This window comes from Canis lupus, chromosome 3 (assembly GCF_011100685.1).
Source record: "Canis lupus familiaris isolate Mischka breed German Shepherd chromosome 3, alternate assembly UU_Cfam_GSD_1.0, whole genome shotgun sequence".
Lineage (NCBI taxonomy): Eukaryota > Metazoa > Chordata > Mammalia > Carnivora > Canidae > Canis > Canis lupus.
The window spans coordinates 51,669,757-51,691,562 of NC_049224.1; the positions used below are offsets into that span (position 1 = coordinate 51,669,757).

The following is a 21,806-nucleotide window of genomic DNA, read 5'->3' on the forward strand; positions in this document are numbered from 1 at the left end:
GAGGAAGAAGAGGGAAGGGAAGAAAGCAAATTTCAATCACTAAAGTAGATCCAGATATTGTGTGGAGAGACTATTTAAAGACTGGAGGTTGTTTCCTTGTTTCATCTGGAAGAGGATAAGGGGCTGGGATATTGAGCAGCTATGTTCCAGGGCAAAGCAATAACAGAGACTTGCTTGAGAGAACGTTGGCTTTATTCTTGTACCATCAGTCCTATCTCCTTCTATTCTGAAGAAACAAAGCCTTTAGCTCAGTTATCATTACCCCTGGAACTTAGTCCCATAGAGAGTAAAATTTAAGAGACCATAAAACCAGGATCTAAAACTCAGATTTTATAGATGAAAATGAAGCCTCTAACTGGACACATTGAGACCAAGATATCCTAAACAGCAGTCCTGTCCCTCAACACACTTGGAATTCCAACATGTCTGATATTTTTTGGACAATTATTGTGCAAATCCATTGGCTTTAATCAAGGAATCAAGGTTGTAATACCTATAATTAGCACAAATCTATCCTCCACACCTTCCTCCGTGTTAATTCCCTCTGTAGCTTTGTGCAACTGAATGGGTCTTAGCATTTAAGTTGTTTTTCAGATTTCACTCAGGATGTGTGTACTGTGGCACCAAGTCCTACAGCAGACATTCTGGCGACTGAAGCTCAAGCATGCCCAGATGTCTACTTGTGGCCATGTCTCTCTGCCAGCATGGGGCACCCTCTTCCAAGGTGGACAGGGAACCTGAGGAGTCCCAAACCTTCCCTTAGCCTCCTAATCTAACCTATATCAGAAAAAGTGGACTCTAATCCTATCTACTTACTCTCTAAAGACAGTGACCAATGTCTGCACAGCGTCAAAGGGTTCCTTTAAGAGTCTGGAGTTACAAGCTACGGACCAAATAGGATTCCTCAGCAGCCTCTTATAGCCTACCTAACCCTCTTCCAGAACACAGGAATCTCTGGAACTCTAGGGCCTCTGAAAGGTGAATGAAGGGTTGCCCCAGGGCAAAGCAGACCATAGGATAGGCTCTACAATAGGGTAGTAGATCCCCTCACCTCTGCTTCAACCATAAAAGTCCTACTGCCTTTAAAGAACAATGTAGCTAAGTGCAGTGTGGTATTCTGAAATGGACGCTGGGACATTAAAAAGAATATTAGTGGGAAAATCAATAAAGTCCAAACAAAGTCTAGTTAACAATTTACACCAAGAAAAAAAAATTTATACCAAGGTGGATTTTTTTTAGGTTTGACAAATGTACCATAGCCAACAGTAGGGAAAAGTAGGTGAAGTGCATATGGGAACTCTCTCTACCATCTTTGCAACTTCTCTGGAAATCTAATATTATTCCAAATAAAAACATATTTATAAAAAATAAGAGATGAGTCCATCACATTATTTAGGAATATAAACCTCTTCCTATTGTTCTCCCCCAAATAAATAGGAATACAGGTAACAAATTTTTAAGATATCCAACAATAGCAAAGGAAAGATCAGGCCCAGTAACTGGGCTCTGGCCCCTGGACAGCCTGCATGAGACCCTCATCTTCTTTTTTTTTTTTTTTTTTTTGTTTTTGTTTTTGTTTTTGTTTTTTTTTTTTTGTTTTTGAGACCCTCATCTTCTGATAGTCAGAATCACTTTTCCTACCATGGTGCCTAGGTCTAAGGAAAACCTAATGGCTGAAACCCCAGGGACAAGCTGGCTAAGCCCTCTCTAAACTGGGCTTACTGGTCAGCACCCCTCAAGGACCAGTATGCCCAGCTACTAACCCTCTCCCAGGCAGTGAAGCAGGAGGTCAAGTCTCCCTACTCTTGGCCTCAGGATGGCTGTCAGCCACTTATCCAGGTGGGGATGAACAGAGTTGTAAGAGACCTACCCTTTTTACACTGTTTCAGATTTCCAAGAGTAACAACTGGACACCTCTTCAGCATGAATCCTACCCTTGGGAGGAACAACTTTTCTGCCTGGTGGGAGCCAACATATAGGCCACACCGTTTCCCCCATCTGATGGGCATCTGCCTGTCTACAGAGAATAGAAAGGAGCCTCAAGAGTTCTGTCCTAGTAGGGCAAAGCCTGAAATATTCCCAGGCTGCCATGACAGGTCAGAAAGTCTAGTCTGGGAATTCAGTATGAGGGAGCTCATTGTTGCTGCACAGTGAAGCCACCATCTGCAACTGTTCTATCACTATACAAGTGCACATTATAATCTCCATCTGCCTGGGTTCTCTGTCTCAAAGAGCTCAGAACTCAGAATCTGAGCAGAGTATAGGGGTGCCAGTTACTGGGTAAGCTTCCCAAAACCCCAACAAAGAGCAAGGAGTATTGGTGGCTCCATGTAATCCTGAAAGTCAGTTAGCTTAAATCACCATCACTAGCTTTTAAAGGTAAAAGTAAATTACAAGTTATTTCATAGCTAAGGCTCTCCTTACCACACTGCCAGCTACTTGATTTTCATCCATGGGCTTCCCCACTTGAGACCAAAAACTAATTAATTAGTCAACTCAAAACTTTGAAAATGTATTTTCTTTTCTATTAACTTGGATTCCCTTTGATTTGGAACATTCCCTCTCTTTCCCCACCCAATCAATTCAATGTGTTTTCTTGTCGGTATGCCTTTTTTGCTTTCCAGGGGGACGAACAAAAGCAATGACAGGCTGGGCTAAGCTCCCCTATTGCTTACAAATGTCATGTGATACCAGGACTTTGCAAGTAGAGGATAAAAGAGGCATCTCAGGATAATCGTCTCCATCTTCAGGATGGGAACAGCAGTGGAACGTAAATATCTTGTCCTAACTTTCCTGATAAATCATCAGACACAGGGTGATATGCTGTGGAATGTTGGAAGAGAAAGTTTTTCTTCACCCATAATGTGTACGAGGTTGCCAGTTGCTCACTACAACCCATGTTCTTCTCTTCTACCTGAGGACATTGCTACACTCCATTTCTCAGCCTCCCTTACAAATGCATATGATTGGGTTCTTGCCATGAGAAGTGACAGGCCCCACTTCCAGGTCAGGTCCATTAACCACATGGATTCCTTCATGCCCATTTCCCCTTCTAGCTGTGGAATGGGAATGGATATCTTGGGTGACCAAGGATACCATATAAGGAAGAGAGTAGAGCTCCATCAGCCTGAATAAGTGTATGGCAGGGGGGCTATTTCTCCCACAAGTTCATCTGCTCATACCGTTATATGACCTAGAAATAGGCTTCTATTTGTGTTGAACCATTATATATATTTTTGCATCTACTTGCTATAGCAGTTGACCTATCTTAACTAATGCACTTAGGTAAGCCTTATTCCAAATGCCCATTTTGGAATTGGGAAGACATTTTTATTTTAGCTCTAATTATAGTAACAGTAATTAATATTTATTTAACATTGATCATCTTAAGAGCTTTATATTAGTTAACTCTTAATCCTCATAGTAAATGTATATGATAGGGACCAGTAGCCCCATTTTTATAGTCTGGGGCACTGAAAGGTTAAATAACATAACCAAGGTCCTATAGTCAGGGATTATAGGAGCTGAGATGCAAACTCAGATAGCATAGGTCCAAAAGATGACACTTGTTCATCACTGCCATTATAGTATCCATAAAATCAAACATTCTACCAGTCAAATCAGTTTACTCCAAATTATTCCCACGTCCTAAGGGTTACCGTTATCATCCTCCCCAGGGGTTTCTAGGCATCCTGATCTGGAATCTCCAGCTTAGAACCCAGAACTTGCTATCATCTGCCAGACCTGCTTTATGTCCTCCAGACGTGTGTCTGCCTAGATTTTGGCATACCTTCTCTCGTATCTCCCAGACACTTGGCTCTATCCCCTATCTCTAACTTCGAGCCATCCTTGACCCAGACTATCAGTCACCTGCCTCCTCCAGATATTGTCCCCAGATACTGATTCTACTCGCTTAGATAACAGACTCCCCACAACATCTGCAAAGACTTACCTCATTTAGGTAGGCATCTGTTTGCCTGTCTAAGTTCCTCTTGGTCTGGCCTAACCTACTTCTTGCCTAACTCTGAACTCCCATTCTGACTTTGTTCATTCATATTGGATGCCTACCAGTGGTAGGCACAGAAGATAACAAGGTGAACAGGCAGGCACACTCCTGATCCTCTGGATGAGGAGGATCAGAGCACAGGGCCTTCTGATCCTGCTCTTCCCATACCTCAGCATATGGCCTCCCCTCCAAATAAATCCCACCCCCTTTCAGGACTCTCAAAACTTTCTTTGATTCTAGATTTGACCTCTAATTTCTTAGTGTCATCTGATATTCTGAGAAAGGTATAATGGTACCAAAAACCCACACTTGTCCAAGCCAATTTAAAAACAATCTCAGGATGGTAGAGTGAGTGACCACAGGAGGAAAAGGTATCTGTCACCAGGCCATAGTCTTAAAAAGAGAGAATAAATGGTCATGGAACTCTAATACAGAGATGTTTGTTTTCTCTTTCTAAATATGTAACAGGAAATTAGCAAGATCGCCTTTGTAAATCGTTTGCATGTCATTCATATATGAGCCAGATGGTACTTTTTAAAGAAATTAAAAATAAAAAAGAAAGAATATAAAAAGGAGCTTATCTCCATCTCTCTCCCTGCTCTTATATATACACCCTGGACTCTGTACCGGGCAGATGAATACTCAGGAGTGCTCACGCACACACACACACACACACACACACAAAGAGAGAGGCCCAAATTATCTGCATTTAACTGAATCAGGCACCAGAAACTAGCAAACTCCTAGGTTCAACAGTTTTCAGTAACCTACAGTAGCAAATCTGTCCCAGATGTCAGCTTGCAGAGAGAATCCTTCAGTGCTCCTGCTATATAATAAATCACTGCATTCCCCCAGAGCCTCAACTGGTGTACCAAACAAAAAAATGTTTTGTAAATCACCTGAACATGAGCCTAGCTCTAGCTCTATGGTCATGAGGACCATATAAACACTGACCAGAAGAATAAGCAAGTAAGTACTGATGCTCCAGTCTGTAAGTGGAAACCTTGAGGAGGGAAGTTTCCAGAGGTGGGTCAACTTAAAGATTCTATATCTTTGGGGCAGCTGCATGATCCCAGTTTATTTTCCAGTGGCCAGAAGATCTTTCTCTCTGACCCAAGAATTACATTTGGAAATCAGGTTATCCCTGTGCTTCTCCTGCCTTGGGTATGTAGGAAACAATAGTTTATCCAGTAAGCAATGTATTCTAGGCTCTTTACACAAATTAATTTGCTTAACATCAAAATAATTCTGCCAAGAGACTATATTTGTCCTCATTTTTTTAGTGGGAAAACTAAAGAGAGATTATGGGAGGTGCACTGGGGTCCCAAGGCTGCTAATGGTAGTGTTAGGTAAGATTAGGTCCCAAAAAATAATGCCTTGGTCACTCTGATGTTTTCCAATTTGGACACGAGACTTTGGAGTTCATTACTGATATGACCTCTAGAAAATCTGCTTCTACCTTTTGTTTTACAGAGGGCGAGGGAGGGGGAGCTGTGAATATATTAGGATGTTGTGAGCAACTGAACATGAAGATATGATACATACTACTCTTGGAATATGGAAAACATAATATCTACCCACCATCAGTGGGATATGCAGTTTTCCCATAGGGCACTGTTTCTTACTACAATAGCTCTCTTTTTTATTTCATATTCCTTGGGACCAAAGACACACATTTTCAAGCCAGTTGGCCTCAGCTTACACCTGGCTTAGAATTCATGAGAAAGGAATTGCAGATACCTGAAGAGTGAATGTTTTCTACCTCACTCTCACTTCCTCAAGTTCAAATCACCCCTGGTACCCACAGAAATGACATGGATTCATCCCTTCTTGCTCTCCTAGGAGTAAAGAGCATCAGTTCTCAGTTGTTAAACCAAGGGCAAAGCATTATCATGTGATAACAGATAGATGTGATTTTTAGACTCTTTAGAATCAGAATCAAGAAATATTAAGAAATATTGCACCCAATTAATGGGTGCAAACTTCAAAGCTGAATTTGCACCCATTCTGGTCAGATATTGTTTCCCAGGACCGTGGTAAAGCCAGTTGAGAACAGATTTTCATAATGACACATCTGCCTCAGAAAAACGATGATCCGTCCCATGCTTTTATTAACACCAACATAAATCTGAGCTCAGCCAGATAAGCCAGCAAACCCCATTACAGAGAGCACAAAGGCAATTAAATGGTGCCAACTCCAGCTTGACTAAAGAAATCTATGGCCCATGGGCCCTTAGCAACCACACCAATGTCTCTGTTGGAAATGAGTAAAAAAAAAAAAAAATTAGTCTAGATGCTAAAGAAATATTCTGCTTCGATGTTTCCTGCCCTGGCCATCCATCTGTGGTTACTGCTACACTGTGTTCCCTTTGCCATATTTGGGGATGTTGGACAGGGTGGGTGGCTTGAGAAACTGCCCAACTTGCTTAGACATACTTCCCTGCTGTTTGGTCTACTTTGCCTCATTATTTTCTCCTGATAGTATATCATCTGCCATCCTTTGGTTGTACCATGCACACATCACTTTCTAGCCACTGAAGGCATTTCTCAAATATTTCATTTTTCTTCAGGCCATGGCTAAAATGAAATGTCTTGAGTGACCAGTTCTAATGTCTAGGCAATGTTGTTTAAGCAAAGCCATCAGGAGCATGTAGATAGAACTGAAATGCACATGCCAGCCCCAAACTCCCAGCCTTGTAGTCCACCATGCTTAAGCCAATAAGACAATCCTATCTGGGCTCTTTGACTCACAATATGATCATTCATTCCCTACAAAGAAGACAAAACCAATGGCTCCCATGCCTCTTAACTTCCAGAACTGTGTCCTCCCCTCTTCATATACCACTGATCCAAATTCTTCACTCATTCAATGTCCCTGAAGTAAATCTTCCATATTTCTTGAGGTATGTAGCTTTCAATCAGTTTGCAAAGGTTAGGGCACCTCTGCGTCTCAGGCTTTACCCATATTTCCCTCTTTTGGGGTAAATTATACTCATGCCCACTTGTCCTTTCCCTGGCAGTAATAACACTGTCAAAACCGTTCAGTAATCCACCGAAAGTGGCTTTCCAAAGACTAAGAGAAAAAAATAATTCTGGGAGCAAAATAAGATACCTCTTAACATAAAACATACCACTGTATAGAAGTAATATTGAATATGATGCCTCCTATCACAATCACAAAGCTTTTTCTAAGGCCATCCTGCAACTCTCTCCAAAGTTGGCAACAATAACATGCTTTCTTGCTTCATCTTTCCTAAATCGTTCAGGCGATTCTGCTCAGCAGGACATTAATGATTTTTGCTACTTTCTGTGGGTTCTGGCTTCTCATCAAGATGTAGCTTTGAAGACAAGATAAGCCTACACAGTCACCAGATAATTTCAGAGAATAAAATGTGTTGTGCGTAAAGCTGAATCAGGGACTGAGTTGGAAGTGTTAAAATGTGGTACCAAGTTGAACTTGATTATGTGTGTATTTGGGCATACACATATATGTATGAGTCTGTTTGCATGAAGAATGAGTACTGATGTAAATAAGAACACAACGCATATGTCATTGCAATGTAACCATACTGTCAAATTAAATGTCCAAGAGGACGGGAGGCATGAGCTATCGAGAAAATAATAAACAGGTATGTCAAGATGTGGGAGTGGCCAAAGGATAACCATCACGTGTATGTCTAGGCACAGGTGCATATGTGTGTTCTCCAGAGTGACAGGGTTAATGGACAATGACAAAGACATGTGAGCAAGGTGTTAGCTCTGCTGCTGAGTCCTGCAGCTGGAAAAGCCACCTTACCCTGTAGTAATCGGTGCTGTAGACATCTCTGGACATGCCAAAGTCCCCGATCTTTACCAGCAGATTGGCTCCAACCAGGCAGTTCCTGGTGGCCAGGTCCCGGTGTACGAAGTGCTGGGAGGCCAGGTACACCATGCCTGATGCGATCTGACTGGCGATGTGGAGCATTTGGGAGAGCCCCAGCTCACCTTTCGCCTGGCGTGGCTGCCCATCCACAAGGATCATAGCATCCGGCCCATGGGCCCTGTGAGGGGTGGGGGAGAAGACAGGGGACAGAGAGAATTCAGGAGATCAAGGGGAAGAGCCTTCTTGATTCCCTGTTCTCTGGAATACACCATAGAAATGGATAAAATCTCTCTTAGCCGATCTATTGCCTATTTCTATTTACCCAACATTACATTATGTGAGTGTACATGTGAGTACAACACTACAACCAGATTCTCAAATAAATGATGCAGACATACTCTAATAGATCAGGAAATAAACCTACTCTTTTCAGTATCTTAATGCTATCCTGAGGTTTCCCCGGCTCTAGATACCCACTACAAAATCATAAGATAACAACTAACTCTTCCAGAGCCCTTAAGTGTTCCAAGCTCTGCTCTAAAGATCTCATATCTATTAATTCACTTAATCCTTCCCCTCTAATTTTGAGTTAAAGAAACTGAGGCACAAAATGATCAGGTCACCTGGCCAAAGTCACAGGAGTGTCACAGTGGCCTTATGGGTAATGGGGAGGCACTGAAACCAGGCATGTGGCTCTAGAGAGCTTTAAACTTTATGGAGCATCAAGAGGGCTGACTGAAGAGATTCCTGGGCCCCGCCCCTTATGATTCTGATTGGCAGGGCAGAGCTCGATCATCTGCGTTTCTGACAAGCTCCCAGTGCTGATGCTGCCCGTGGGCAGTCCACACTGTGGGTAGCAAGAGCCTTGCGTTCACATTTCCACCCTGTCCACCACACTGCCTAGGATTGGACAACATTTGTTGGTGGCAGAGCTGGATGGAGAGACCCTTCAGGCCCAGGAAGCCCCAATTCCCCCTCCATCCCAAATCAATGCCTTAGATTTGTTATCCTAACACCTTGCCTTGTCATATCGGTCACTTTTAGTATTCACTCTTTTTTCCAGAAAACCCAATGAGCTGTAACCACACCCAGAGCCCTTATTTATGAAGTTGTGGACCAAGGAGCCCTGGTATACAGCGAGACCTCGGCCTGTTTTACTGCTTCTCCAATTCTCCACTGAAAGGGGTCGTTAAGCATGAACACATTCATTTTATTGTCTCCTGTGGAGTCTTCCTACTCCGCCTCTCCCAAGGAAAGTTACTGCGTCAGATCACAAGGAAGGGGCATCAGCAGCCAAGCCTGCGCTCCCATCTACCAGGAGAGGAGCTGCAGCCTGACCCTAAAAGCCACCAAATGGCTTCTATACTCTTTTCCTCTCTCTTCCCTTCTATTGAGCATGACAGTAGTACTCAGGAGTTCTCTGTAGCCTTGCCTGTGGCACTTGGGGCTAAACGCACTGCTGAATCTATGGCACAGGCTTGGTGGGAAATGAAGCATGTCCCTCTCACCACCCCAGGGGAATGCAAGTACAGCATAAAGATCTTGAATATTGGAAAAAGGCATTAGTAACTACCCTGGTTCACAGTCCTGATAAAATACTAATTGTAATAATTTAATGGTAGCTATCATTGACTGAGTACCCAGCTACATGGAAAACTCATCTAGGTATTTTACAAATATAATCACCTAGTACTCATAATAGCAAACCTGTGAAGCAGTTATTAATAGTCTTGTTTTCTAGGAGAGAGAATTAAGTTTTAATAACTTGCTCCAGGTTACATCACTAAGACGTGACAAATTCAGGATATGAAACCAAGTCTATCTTACGATAAGGACTGAGTTCTCCAAGAAAGGAATAAATTTCATTATGAAAATCCAAGTTCAGGAGGTTCAAAACATCCTACAGATACTATCCATTCCTCGGGGGCCATTTTTGGAATCCCAGCTCATAAGAAGTGTTCATTATCTGCTACCAGCCCTTTCCCTGCCCCCTCTAAACCACAGCACCCTAGCGAATGTCTCACTTGAAGGAGATACTCTCAAGTTTTGGTAAGCATGCTAGCATGTTCCATGCCTACATTTGAACTCTGAAAATGTCATTATCAGCCATGGGATTCAATGGAATTCAAAAGGTGGCAAAGACTGAACTCTGTCAAGGGCCTGATTGTGGGTAGAATTCCACAGACCTTCACACATGGCTGCCCCCTCCACATCTGGGCACTATTTGCAAGTAGCAGATGTGGGAAGCAGAGAAGTGCCAACTCTGCTCTTGCGGTGGGAAGCTGCCTTCCTTGGGGAAGGTAGTCTGCACTCCTGCCCTGAAACTCCACCCAGAACTTCTGGCTGAGGTTCCAGTCTCTTACCAACTTCATTAAGAGCATCTCAAAATGCAGATGATCCTGAGCCACGATTGGGAACACTCGTACAACAAATCTAATCTTTCTAGAACAGTGCTATCTAATTTAATACATTATTAATGGAAATATTTATACTGTACTACTCAATATGGTAGCCACTAGCCACCCATGACTACTGAGCACTTGAAATGTGGCTAGTGTGACCAAGGAACTGAATTTTTAAATTTTATTTAAGTAATGTAAATTTAAATTCAAATATCCATATGTAGCTACAGTACTGGATAACACCATCATATAAATTTATCCAAGGAAAATCTGCTCTTCTTTTTCAGCCATCTCTGTCTCCTGATGAGCTTGTAACCTTCTACCTTCTTATTCATCATTTTAAAAAGTCCCCAGGGGGGGCACTTGACGGGATGAGCACTGGGTGTTATTCTGTATGTTGGCAAATTGAACACCAATAAAAAATAAATTTATTATTAAAAAAAAAAAAGTCCCCAGCAAGAACGTTTCCAGAAGGGGTGTAAGGTTTTAGCTCCCCTTGCAACACTGAGAAACATAAGGCACCAAGTGAGAAAATTATTCAGATCATCAGGAGAAAGGGTGGCTCTGGAGTCTCAGAGTTGAGTTACAGGCTGGAAAGCCCTCTGGGCTCCCTCCTTGGACTCCTTCCAGACCCTGCTCTTGTGGTCAGTCCACCCTGTGATCAAGAAGAACATACTCACTTGTCATAGCATCCTCAGTGTCTCCCCCTAGAAATCTGTGACAGGGGCCTGAAGCTTGCTGCTCAGGAAATGATATGAAAGACTGAAAGGCTGCTTCTCATTTCTAATCCCCAGACTTAAGTGTTCAGAAGGGCTGTGCGATTTCTGGCTCCAGGGGAACTACAGACGTTCAGTGGAGCTGGGAGGGGGACTAGGGCTGGGTACAGAAGTTCGTGCTCACCTTAGGAACTTGTTTAGGTCTCCATGCTTCATGTACTCAAAGACCATGATGAGCGGGTCCCCATCACCACACACCCCGTAGAATTTAACAATATGCTCATGCTGCAGGTTGGTGAGCAGCTCAGCCTCCCTCTGGAAATCCTTCCGGGCAGCCAGGGTGGGATCCTTCAGGGCCTGGAAACAATGCAGGACATGGTTTTTAGCAACTAGAGGGCAAGGACCTGCCTCTTCCCCTCCTGGGAGGAAATCTGTCCATAACAAAGACTGCTCCTTTCCAATAAATCAGATTTTTAATCAGGGTTTAAAGACCATGAGATGACATTACAGCCTCATCTTTGTAGAACAAAAGCTTGTTCATCCTCATTCATCCTTGTAGAAACAGAAGCCAACTTTCTGACCCCCACCTCCATTCCACTGGCCAGTGATCTCAATTCATGTTCACCTTGATGTGAATGCCAGAGGCAGGGGGCTATGCAGGTGGAGATCCTGACAAAGGCCCCTTCCCTTAAACTTTCCTTGAAGAAACGGTCCTACAGTTAAAAAAAAAAAAAGTGGAAAAACCACCACCACATGAACATGTTGGCTTCTAGAAGGCACCTGTGTCCTTCCTAGTAGGAAGCTGAAGGAGCATTTGGGGGATGAGTGGGACTGCAGCTATGGGAAAGGCAGTGAAAGGGCAGCAGCCTTAGGATCCACCCAGAACCAGGATGGGGTCAAGTCCTGCAAAGTCGCAGGGTGGGATGAGGAAGTGGGCATCTGGTGATCACTAAAACACCACAGTGTAGCCCCTGTGTCATGGAAGAACCCAAGATTAGTGGGAGGCATCAGACCAGGGCCCAGGAAGACAATGGAAGAGCAGTTGTCAGGAGGGGTGTCAGGTGTGAGTGCAGACTGAAGTGGAAGACTCTGGGCACATCTGAGAAACCGTGGACAGGGCCCTGCCACAGGAATGCAGCTAGGTTGGCCAGAAGGAAGATGAACAATAATGGGGAAGGCAGGAGGCACTGTCTGGGCAGGTGTGCACACACATTTCAGACTTCCCTCCCTTCCCCATGAGGTCAGTAGGCAAATGGAGCCAAGAAGTCACTTGCTTCAACCAACATAGTTTCGTAACCTCACCAGACACAACACGAGGCATGAGGGAGTGAGTGTGAAGTTTGCACACTATTTTCAGATTAGTGAAAATCTAGACAGGCATGAGATTGGTTTGCATCCTCTCTGCCAAGCATCTGGGATTTAGGCAGACTGACCTCCCTTGTAGATCAGGTTACTACTGAAAGCCCCCCCCCCCCCCAAGCCAGAGGTCTTTTTCCTGCCACCTCCATGTCCATTAACTGAAACCCACAGGGCTGCCTTGGCTGACAGCAACACAGGAATGTGCATGTGCAAAAATCCTATTTAGTGGGGCCCATCAGACCTATGTCAGTCATTAGCACCAGTAGAGATGATGCACTTTTAGCACAAAGGGGGCCCTAAATATCACCAGCTTCCTTTCACCTGCTCATTGCTGGAGTTGGAGAAACTGAGGCCCTGCCCTGTCTGGGAGTCAGTACATATTCACACGTCTCAAATTACAGAAGCATAGAGTTAAACTGGACCTCAGCCATCTCTGGCACCCCAGAGTTCCATGCCAATGCCTCTAGGACCATGGTCTCCTAGCTAGAGATCAAACCCACTCCAAACTTAAACCAGCACCACCTTTCATTCTTTTCAAAATTTGGAGCTGTCACCAAAAACATTGATGTATTTAATAAAATGATTCAACCATTGACAGAACTGTCGGAATGTATCTGATGTAGCTTTCCCACATGACAGGTAAGGAAACCGAGCTCCAGAATGGAGAAGCGACTTTTCAAAGGCCATACAAGTAGCCATTGCCTGAATCTGGAGCCTGGAATCCTTTCCTGTCCAGCACACCTGCTTGAGCTAATTTACCAGGTGAACTGGCCACTAGGCATGCCCCCTTAGGATGGTGGGCACAGACGTTAAGCAGTGTGAAAAGGCAGAGGAGAGGGCTGGGTAAGGTGAGGGGTATGGCCTGCTGGCAGAGGGGCCAGACACAGCAAGGATGCCAGGCTAGTGGGGTCAACCAACATCGGAAGGAAGGTGGGCTGCTCATCACTAACTTTGATCTCATGTGCTCTGCACTTCAGCTCTGGCTGCCTTCTCAGGGAAGCTGCCCACTAAGAAAGGAGCATGCTGTTATGTGTCCACCTTCGGTAAGAACAATGACATTTACAAAGGCTTCTCGCTATGGGTGGAAGAAGGCAGAGTCATGATGAGAGGGATCCTCCCAGGGACCCAGCTCCTGAGCCACATGGGCTAGGCTATGGGTAGAGGATGATGGCCAGTGATTTATTTATTTTCATGAAGGAAAAGAGGAGGGGAAAAAGAGGAACCCAGCATGGGTGGGATGGAAACTACAAAGATTTATGTGAATGCTGGATTTACGAGAGGGAAAAGTAGATCAAATTTGGGGCCAGCCAAATGGCCTCTCTCCATCTCTGTAAATCATTCTCTCGTACTGTCTGGACGCCAATGGCAGTCATGGGATTTTTCCATTCTCAGCTCTCCAGCAGTGCCAGCCAGCATCCCCAAGCCTGGTGTTCCACACTGCCAGGCAGATGAGTTCCTTATCTGGGAGATGGGGCAACTGCTGTTCCCCAGTGTCTCCACAGATCTTCCCTGCTGCCAGTTCTCTCTTCACCCTGGGATTTCCAGGTCCTGGGTCCAACCTGAAGTTCCTATGTAATTGGCAAAGTGTCAGGTGCAGCATCTGGGGGCCAGGGCTGCAGGTGGCCCCAATTCTCAGGGATTGATGCAACTGGGACAGAGATGACAGGAGGAGACTAATGAGGAGGAAAATCCGCTCAGAGCTCTCCCACCCTTCTTAGTGGTGTCCACACTCAGTCCCTTCCCCAGGGCTGAGAAACTCCAAAGTAGATGGCCAGTCAGAGGCAGCTATGAGCACCAGGGGCAGAAATGGTGCTCATCATGGCTGCCAATTGCTGCAGGGAGACAGGTCTCACCAGAGGGTCTCTGAAGCCAAGGAGGCTCCCCTAGGTCCTTTGAGAAGTATCCCTAGAACAAAAAGACCTGAAATTTGCCCCCCTATCTCCTTTCTTTCTCCCCAAAGTTTGAGGACATTGCACTTTCTGATCTCCCCTTCTATGTCCATCATAACTCTTGTCCACCCCAGCTCTGGGTTTTAGTGGGGCTGTTTGGTCAGATAGGAGGGAAGCAGTCTAGAATACATGAATTTTTGAATTTCTTGGGCACCTGAGTGGCTCAGTTTAAGCATCTGACTCTTGATTTTGGCTCAGGTCATGATCTCAGGGCTGTGAGATTAAGCCCTGCAATGGGCCCCACACTGAGCATGAGCCTGCTTAAGATTCTCTCCTTCCCTCTCCCTCTGCTCCTCTCCTGCTCACTCTCTCTCTCTTAAAAAAAAAAAAAAAAAAAGTTTCAGTGTTTGGTTTCAAATTCCATTAGTATACTGGAACCCATTTAATATGTGCAGAGAATCACACATTCCTAAATATTCAAACATGTGCACACACATGTCAATCTGCACTTTTTATACTAAAAAGTGTAGATTTTCTCTCAAAAGCCACTGTCACTTCTCCTTGTTGACACTCCCAATTGATTTTATAAGAGACGAAACTGGGTAAGTTATCACATACATAGGTGCTCTTCTCTCATCTGTCTCCCTTGTTTACAGCTGGCCATTGGTTCCCCATTGTTTTTAGGATAAAATCCAAATGCCTTAACACAGTCATGGACTCTAAATGTCGGGTCTCCCCACTTCTCTCTGCTTCCTTTCTTGCCACGCCCTTCCTCTCCTTCACTCCTATACTTTGGTCTCATTGGTCTTTCTGTCCTTGGTACCCATCAACCTTTTGCCTGCCTCTGGTCCTTTGCACATCCTGTTCTTTTGGCCAGAAAAACTCTCCACCAAGTTATATCTTCATGACTGGCCAAATTAACTGGTATTTAACTGGAATATCCTGACTGGCACCCATTATGCCCTGAATACCCACTCTTAGTTGGATACCCAGACAGACACTTCTATCCAAGAGGGGAGCTTGCCAAGGGTCAGCTGTGATTATTTCCCAAAATCATTTATGATCCATCTGTTAATGTCATTGCTTAATGTAATGAAACATCATAGGAACCAATGAAACATGAGCACAAAGAGTTGGCTGGTTTTGTTTTGTTTCGTTTTAAAGATCTGAGTAATTTTGGGGATGCCTGGGTAGTTCAGTCAGTTAAGCATCCAAATCTTTGATTCTGGCTCAGGTCATGATCCCAGGATCCTAGGATTAAGCCCCAAATCGGGCTCTGTGCTCAACAGGGATTCTGCTTATCCCTCTCCCTCTATCCCTTCTCCCCACTGTCTCCTTCTCCCTCTCTGTCTCTCTCTCAAATAAATAAATAAATATTCTTTAAAAAAATATTTAAAAAAAAGATCTGAGTACTGTTTTTGAGAGTGTGTGTGCTTGTGATGGGAAGAGGGAAAGAATCTCAAGCAGACTCCCTGTTCGGCCCAGAGCTCCATGCAAGGCTCCATCTCATGACAGTGAGAAATCAAGAGTCAGATGCTTAAGTGACTGAGCCACCCAGGTACCCCAAGTTTCCTGTTTTTATGTGACTTTTGGTGAAGACTTTAGAAAGATCTAGTAAAGATCAATGGTTAAACAGTGTTAAGAATAAAGAGGAAAGGGATCCCTGGGTGGCTCAGAGGTTTAGTGCCTGCCTTCGGCTCAGGGCGTGATCCTGGAGACCCAGAATCCAGTCCCACATCGGGCTCCCTGCATGGAGCCTGCTTCTCCCTCTGCCTATGTCTCTGCTTCTCTCTCTCTCCCTGTGTCTCTCATGAATAAATAAATAAAGTCTTAAAAAAAAAAGAATAAAGAGGAAAATCTGTTTTAAGAAATTGGGAAAATACTAAAAATCTGAGATTCTGCATTCAGATTGTTTCACAAATGTCTTAAGTGCCTATTCCAATGTAAACTAATTGAAACTGAAAATCATGAAAACAAAAACAAAACAATGCTCCAAACAAAAAGGAACTCAAGAGCTGAAGTTCAGACAAATTGGAGGAATAGAAGGTTAGATCCCAATGATTACAATTATCAATAACCACAACATGAATTTCCTGCAGTAAAGTTAATTTTATATGACTAGGTTGATAGAGATGTTAAAATGAGTAAATGTTCAAAGATAGTAAAGAAATAATTATTTAAAAAAAAAACACCTAAAAAAGTATGCACCAAAACAGGGAGAAATAAAATTAAGATAACTGTAAAATCATGAACCAATTAGATATCTTGGAAGTTGGTTATATGGTTCATTGATGTTAAAAAAAAAAAAAAAAAAGCCTCCACAGACAGGACAAACCCTACACTACATGAAACCAGAAGAATTCATGACTGGGAGCAATGCTGAGATTCACCCAGAACACAGCATGAAGAAATGGAGGAAACCTGGAACACACTAATGTTCTAGGACTCTGAGATGTGAGCTACTTGGGCCTGTGTGTCCCCTTGCCTCCTCCATCCCCAGTGTCTCATACAGTTCCAGGCACATAGTAATTGCTCAGTAAATATTTATGGATGAATAAATTAAGCATATTTTGAAGAATGTGATCAATCTTTGAAAGAAAAATCTTTAATAGCTCATTGAAATATTACAAAGCTAGCATCAGTGTATCCTCAAAGTAAGGAAAAAATAAAACACTGTCAACCCCTCGGAAGTGCCCCACCCCATGACCCACCCCTCCAATATTCCCTCTCCCTCACCCCAAAGGTAACCACTATCTTGACTTACAGAGTTCATGGTCTTGCTTTTGTAAAACACTTTTTACTACCTAAATATAAATCCCTAACCACTAGAGTTCACTTTATATAAAGTGAATGGATGGATGGATGGATGGATGGATGGATGGATGGATGGATGGATAGAAAGGTAGGTGGATAGATGGATGGATAAATAGATAATAGAAAGAGACATAGAGTGGGTATAGGTATAGAAGTAGAAGTGCTAGGTCACACAATATGGTAATGTTCTAGAATACCAAACTGTTTTTCAAAATGATTATAACACTTTACCTTCCCACCAGCAGAGTAGGAGAGCTGCATTTGCTCCATATTTTGTCAGCACTTGGTATGATCATCACTATTTAGCCATTCTGCTTGGTGTTCACTGGTATCTCATTATGGTTCAATATACATTTTTTAAAAATTTTATTTATTTATTCATCAGAGACACAGAGAGAGGCAGAGACAAAGGCAGAAGGAGAAGCAGGCTCCCCACAGGGAGCCTCATATAGGCCTCCATACCAGTACTCTGGGATCACCACCTGAGCCAAAGGCGGACACTCAACCACTGAACCACCCAGCTGTCCTTCAATATGCATGTTTCTGATGATTAATTAGGTTGGATACCTTTCTTATACTTTTATAAGCTATTTGGCTATCAGAGGAGACTCCCTGAGATCTTGTGAACAAGTGTGCTCTCTGTCAAATGACTATTTCAAAATTTGTATCATCTATTTTAAAATATGAATCTTGTGATTTTAATGTCAGTCTTACACTACTCATATGTCCAAATTATGCTCTGTCTTGTCCTCCTCTCCTTCCTTCCTGGGTATTCTTTTGTCTCCCCAGCAAACTGCAAGCATCTTTAAAACCGAGGCTATGATGTCTGCTCCGTCTCCCCCATTGCAACCACTAGGCAAAAAATTCTTGCCAACTAACTTAAAAACCATAATTTTGGGAAGACTTAACTTTGGTTTATACTTGGATGTGTTCCCTGAAAGTCTACATTTACCTGCACCAATATGAGAGCAAACTTAAGAGGAAGGAGCTTGCACAAAGGAGAAAAATCTCAAGAGGATGAGAAGTAGAAAACACCATTTCTCGGCCATTCTCCAGAGGAGATGAGTGTCTTCTTCAGGGGCTGGTGTCTAGGTGGATCCCCTGGGCAGCAAATGGTATAAAATCCCAGAGCACTCATTTCCTCCATGTTCCCAGACTCAAGGAGAAAAGAAAACCCTCTTAAAATGACGAAAACAGAAACATATTTTCTGTGTTATCTGATCTGGGTACTATCCCTTATCACCGACTGCTCAGTGAGAAACATTTCCCAAGGTTTGGGACCATCATTCCATTTCCTGCTCAAAGCACAAAAATGTCCATTTCATTTACCAGTCTCCAGAAGGATGCTGGAATGCCCAGTGGATTAGTGTCACCCTATAAATTAAAAGTTTCAGGAAGTGCAGATTCTTTGTTTGGGGACAAAATTAGAAATCTTTCCACTTCCCTGGTCCAAGTCATTTAAAGACATCCTTGCTCATCTGACCATCCCATTGTCTATAGGGCACACTGAGCAAGTTTATTCTCAGGCTGTCTAGCCATAATAATGATCAGCATTCACAGAGGAAATATTCTAGTTCCTTCTTTATTTTCCAGATCATGGGTCAGCAGACAATGCCTATTTTTGTGCTATATATACATATATATACATATATATGTGCTATATGTATATATATAGTACAAAATAGGCATATATATATGCCTATTTCATATATATATGAAAATGGCCCACCAGCAGTTTACCTATTGTTTATGCTCCGTTCTCACTGCTTGGGCAGAGTTGAGTATTGTAATGGACAGCATGTGGCCCTCAAAGTGAAAGATATTTACCATCTGTCCCTTTTAGAGAAAAAGTTCAGCACCCCCTATCCTAGATGGTACGTGCAATCTTGGCAGGTCTTATGTCACGTGCCTAAGTACATCCAATAAAACCAACATCGAGAATAACGGTGGTAATAGAACCAAGTAGCAACTATTCCTTCTTGAACATTTCCTATGTCATCGGGAGGTGGTGGGGTGGGAGCGCTCGGTGCTAAGGGGGAGACCCTTTTGAGTCCAGCTGAGACTCCTCAGTGGGGAGCAGTAATCCCCTGCTCTCAGCCCACACCTCCAGGCCGAATTCGCCCTGCCCTCGGAGGCTTTCCTGCCGCAGCCGCGGAGGCCACCCCATGCTCCAGGGCAGGGCTCCTGAGACCCGTGGGTGCCTCAGCGAGGCTACCCGGCTGTTGTCTGTACAGATCACGTTCAAAGAATTGTCCAACGCTGACTTACGGGAGAAGCTGTTCGCTGCTGGTTGAAGTAGGGGCAGGGGGCACTGGGAGCAGCAATCTCTTCTCTACTGCCCCATGCAATTCGGCTCCAGCGGCAGATCTGCACAGCTGGCTCAGCTAGACAAAAGCCCTGGGGTCACTGGGCCCATCTAAGTGGCTGTCAGGAGGCAGTTACCCTCAGACGTGCTGCCCCTTGGGCTCTGAACTTGGATCCCTCGGGGGCTGTAAGAAATTTTTCCAACTTCACTCACTAGTCTCCCTGTGAGAGACTGACCGCTCCCCCGCCTGCTCCTTCTATTCCCAGTGATGTGTGCTGTCCTTAAGCAGGGCCTCCCAGGGCCTCCTTGAGCTGTCACTCTTCACTCAACTCTATTCTGAGAAATGTCCGGTGACTTTCTAGGCACAGCCAGCATATCCTGCAGAGTCACTGAGGAGGCAGGAGGGCAGCTGGGGACAGGAATGAGCCAGGCTGCTCCTCCAGCTGCACCCCAGGCCCCCCCCCCCCCCCGGGCCCAGATGCCGCAGCTCTGCACTTCCGAAGCCAGAGGACACTTCACTGACCTCGGAGCCAAGGCCCCTGATTGCATCTGAAATGGATTGAGCCTCTCCTTCCTGTTCCCCAGCCCTCAGCAACCCCGCCTCCTTCCTGGGGCCTGAAGACCTCCAGGATTTACCTTCACAGCCACGAGCATCTTGTCCTTGGTTGGGCTGAGGTTGTAGCACTCGGCCAGGAAGACCTTCCCAAAGGCTCCCTCGCCCAGTTCCCGCTTCAACACGATGTCCCTCCTCTTAATGTGCTGCACATCTGTAGGAGGGGACAGAGGGGAGAGCAGCCAGTCAGTCTGAGGTACGCGTCCTCATTACAGCGGGGAGTGCTGCTTCGGAGTCCATGGCATGGAGACGCAGACCCAGCCACGAACTCCAACTCAGTCATGAAAACAGGCATTGCACTGCGGTTTGAGTCTGACCCAGAACCAAATCAATCTCGGCTCTGCCCAGGACTCGCCCTTAACCTGTCTAAACTCCAGCTGCCTCGGCTGGAAAACAGAGTCAACAGGAGTTAACACACAGGGTTCTGCAGCAATTAGCTAGAGTTGCCGGAGAGTGTGTATGTAAAGGGCAGTCTCAACAGCTACTGGCACACGAATCCCCTGGGCATCCTGCAAGTTCTGACTCGGGAGGTCTGAGAACCTGCACTTCTAATAACTCTCAGCTGATGCCGTGTGCCGTGGGCCAATGACGGGCACTTTGAACAGTGACGTTGGAATCCCAGCTCCACCTCCTTGCTAGTTTTTTCAGCTTCAGAAAGTTATTTCAGACCAGAACCTCAATGTTCTCATCTGTAAAATGGGATTAACACCACTACCTTCCTAGCTGAGTTCTTGTGCCGATTAAATGAGAGAATCCACTTGAAGAGTTTGGCCCAGCGCCTGGAACAATCTAACCACACACACACACACACACACACACACACACACACACACATTCAGGCACACACACAGACACACACTGGCTCTTGTTATACAATAATGGCTGTCACAGTCCTAGCACAGTGTCTGGTTTGTGATGGAGATTACTAAGTGGGAGCTAAAATTATCTGGGGGAAGCATCTACTTAACAAATCCTTCTCTTCTGAAAGACCAATGAGATCATGAAAGCCAAGGCCAGAGACTGCCCCGGAACCACGGTCTATGCAGAGAAGAGTTGCCACCGCCTCAGCTAATTCAGCAAACTAATTAAAGTCCGTCTGCCAGGAGAAAGCAAAGACGTGACCTCAGCCGTCCACCCTTATTTGGAAGGAATGCTATGGAGGAACAGTACAAGCAGTGGGCTGGTGATGAAAGGAACAAGCCTGGAGTTTGCTCACTGGCCTTCCCAGTAATTGTGCAACAGGCAGAAGCCCAGCACACACCTGCAGTAACATTACCAAGAGCATTGCAGAGCCTGGAAAGAGGACGGTCTCCAACGATCTTGTCAAAAACTGAAAACTGGGGCAGCCTGGGTGGCCCAGCGGTTTAGCGCCGCCTTCAGCCCAGGGCCTGATCCTGGGGCCCCGGGATCGAATCCCACGTCGGGCTCCCTGTGTGGAGCCTGCTTCTCCCTCTGCCTGTGTCTCTGCCTCTCTCTCTGTGTGTCTCTCACGAATAAATAAATAAAATCTTAAAAAAACAAACAAAAAAACCCCACCAAAGAACAAAAAAACCTTGAAAACTGGAGACAGAGGACCACAGCAGGCCAACTGTCCCCATGAGCGACAAGACACAACAGACAGGTGTGGCTGCAAGGCTTTGGTGTTTCGATAGGCTCAGGAAATCTATTCCTTTTAGAACAGACTATACAAATCTTCTGTTTGTTTGTTTTTCTATCAGAGTTCCTGGTATCCCCACCGTGTCCCAGATGACCTGCCGGCAAGGATCTGTGGGAGGAAGCATTTGCAGACCATTTTTCTCTCCGCCCAGAAAGTCAGACCTGCAGGCTCCCTGTGGCTGGT

At 44.7% G+C, this 21,806-nt stretch overlaps 1 protein-coding gene across 4 annotated transcripts in view; it reads right to left on the minus strand.

Annotated features, from left to right (window-relative positions):
* The window catches only part of NTRK3 (neurotrophic receptor tyrosine kinase 3), a 384,919-nt gene that overhangs the window by 49,083 nt on the left and 314,030 nt on the right, over positions 1-21,806 (minus strand). For all 4 annotated transcript variants that reach the window (XM_038532784.1, XM_038532786.1, XM_038532783.1 and 1 more), the window contains 3 exons: positions 19,990-20,120; positions 11,171-11,343; positions 7,803-8,046 (listed from right to left, as the gene is read on the minus strand). In XM_038532784.1, the coding sequence (XP_038388712.1) occupies positions 7,803-8,046; positions 11,171-11,343; positions 19,990-20,120 (548 nt within the window). The remainder of the gene's footprint in view (positions 1-7,802; positions 8,047-11,170; positions 11,344-19,989; positions 20,121-21,806) is intronic.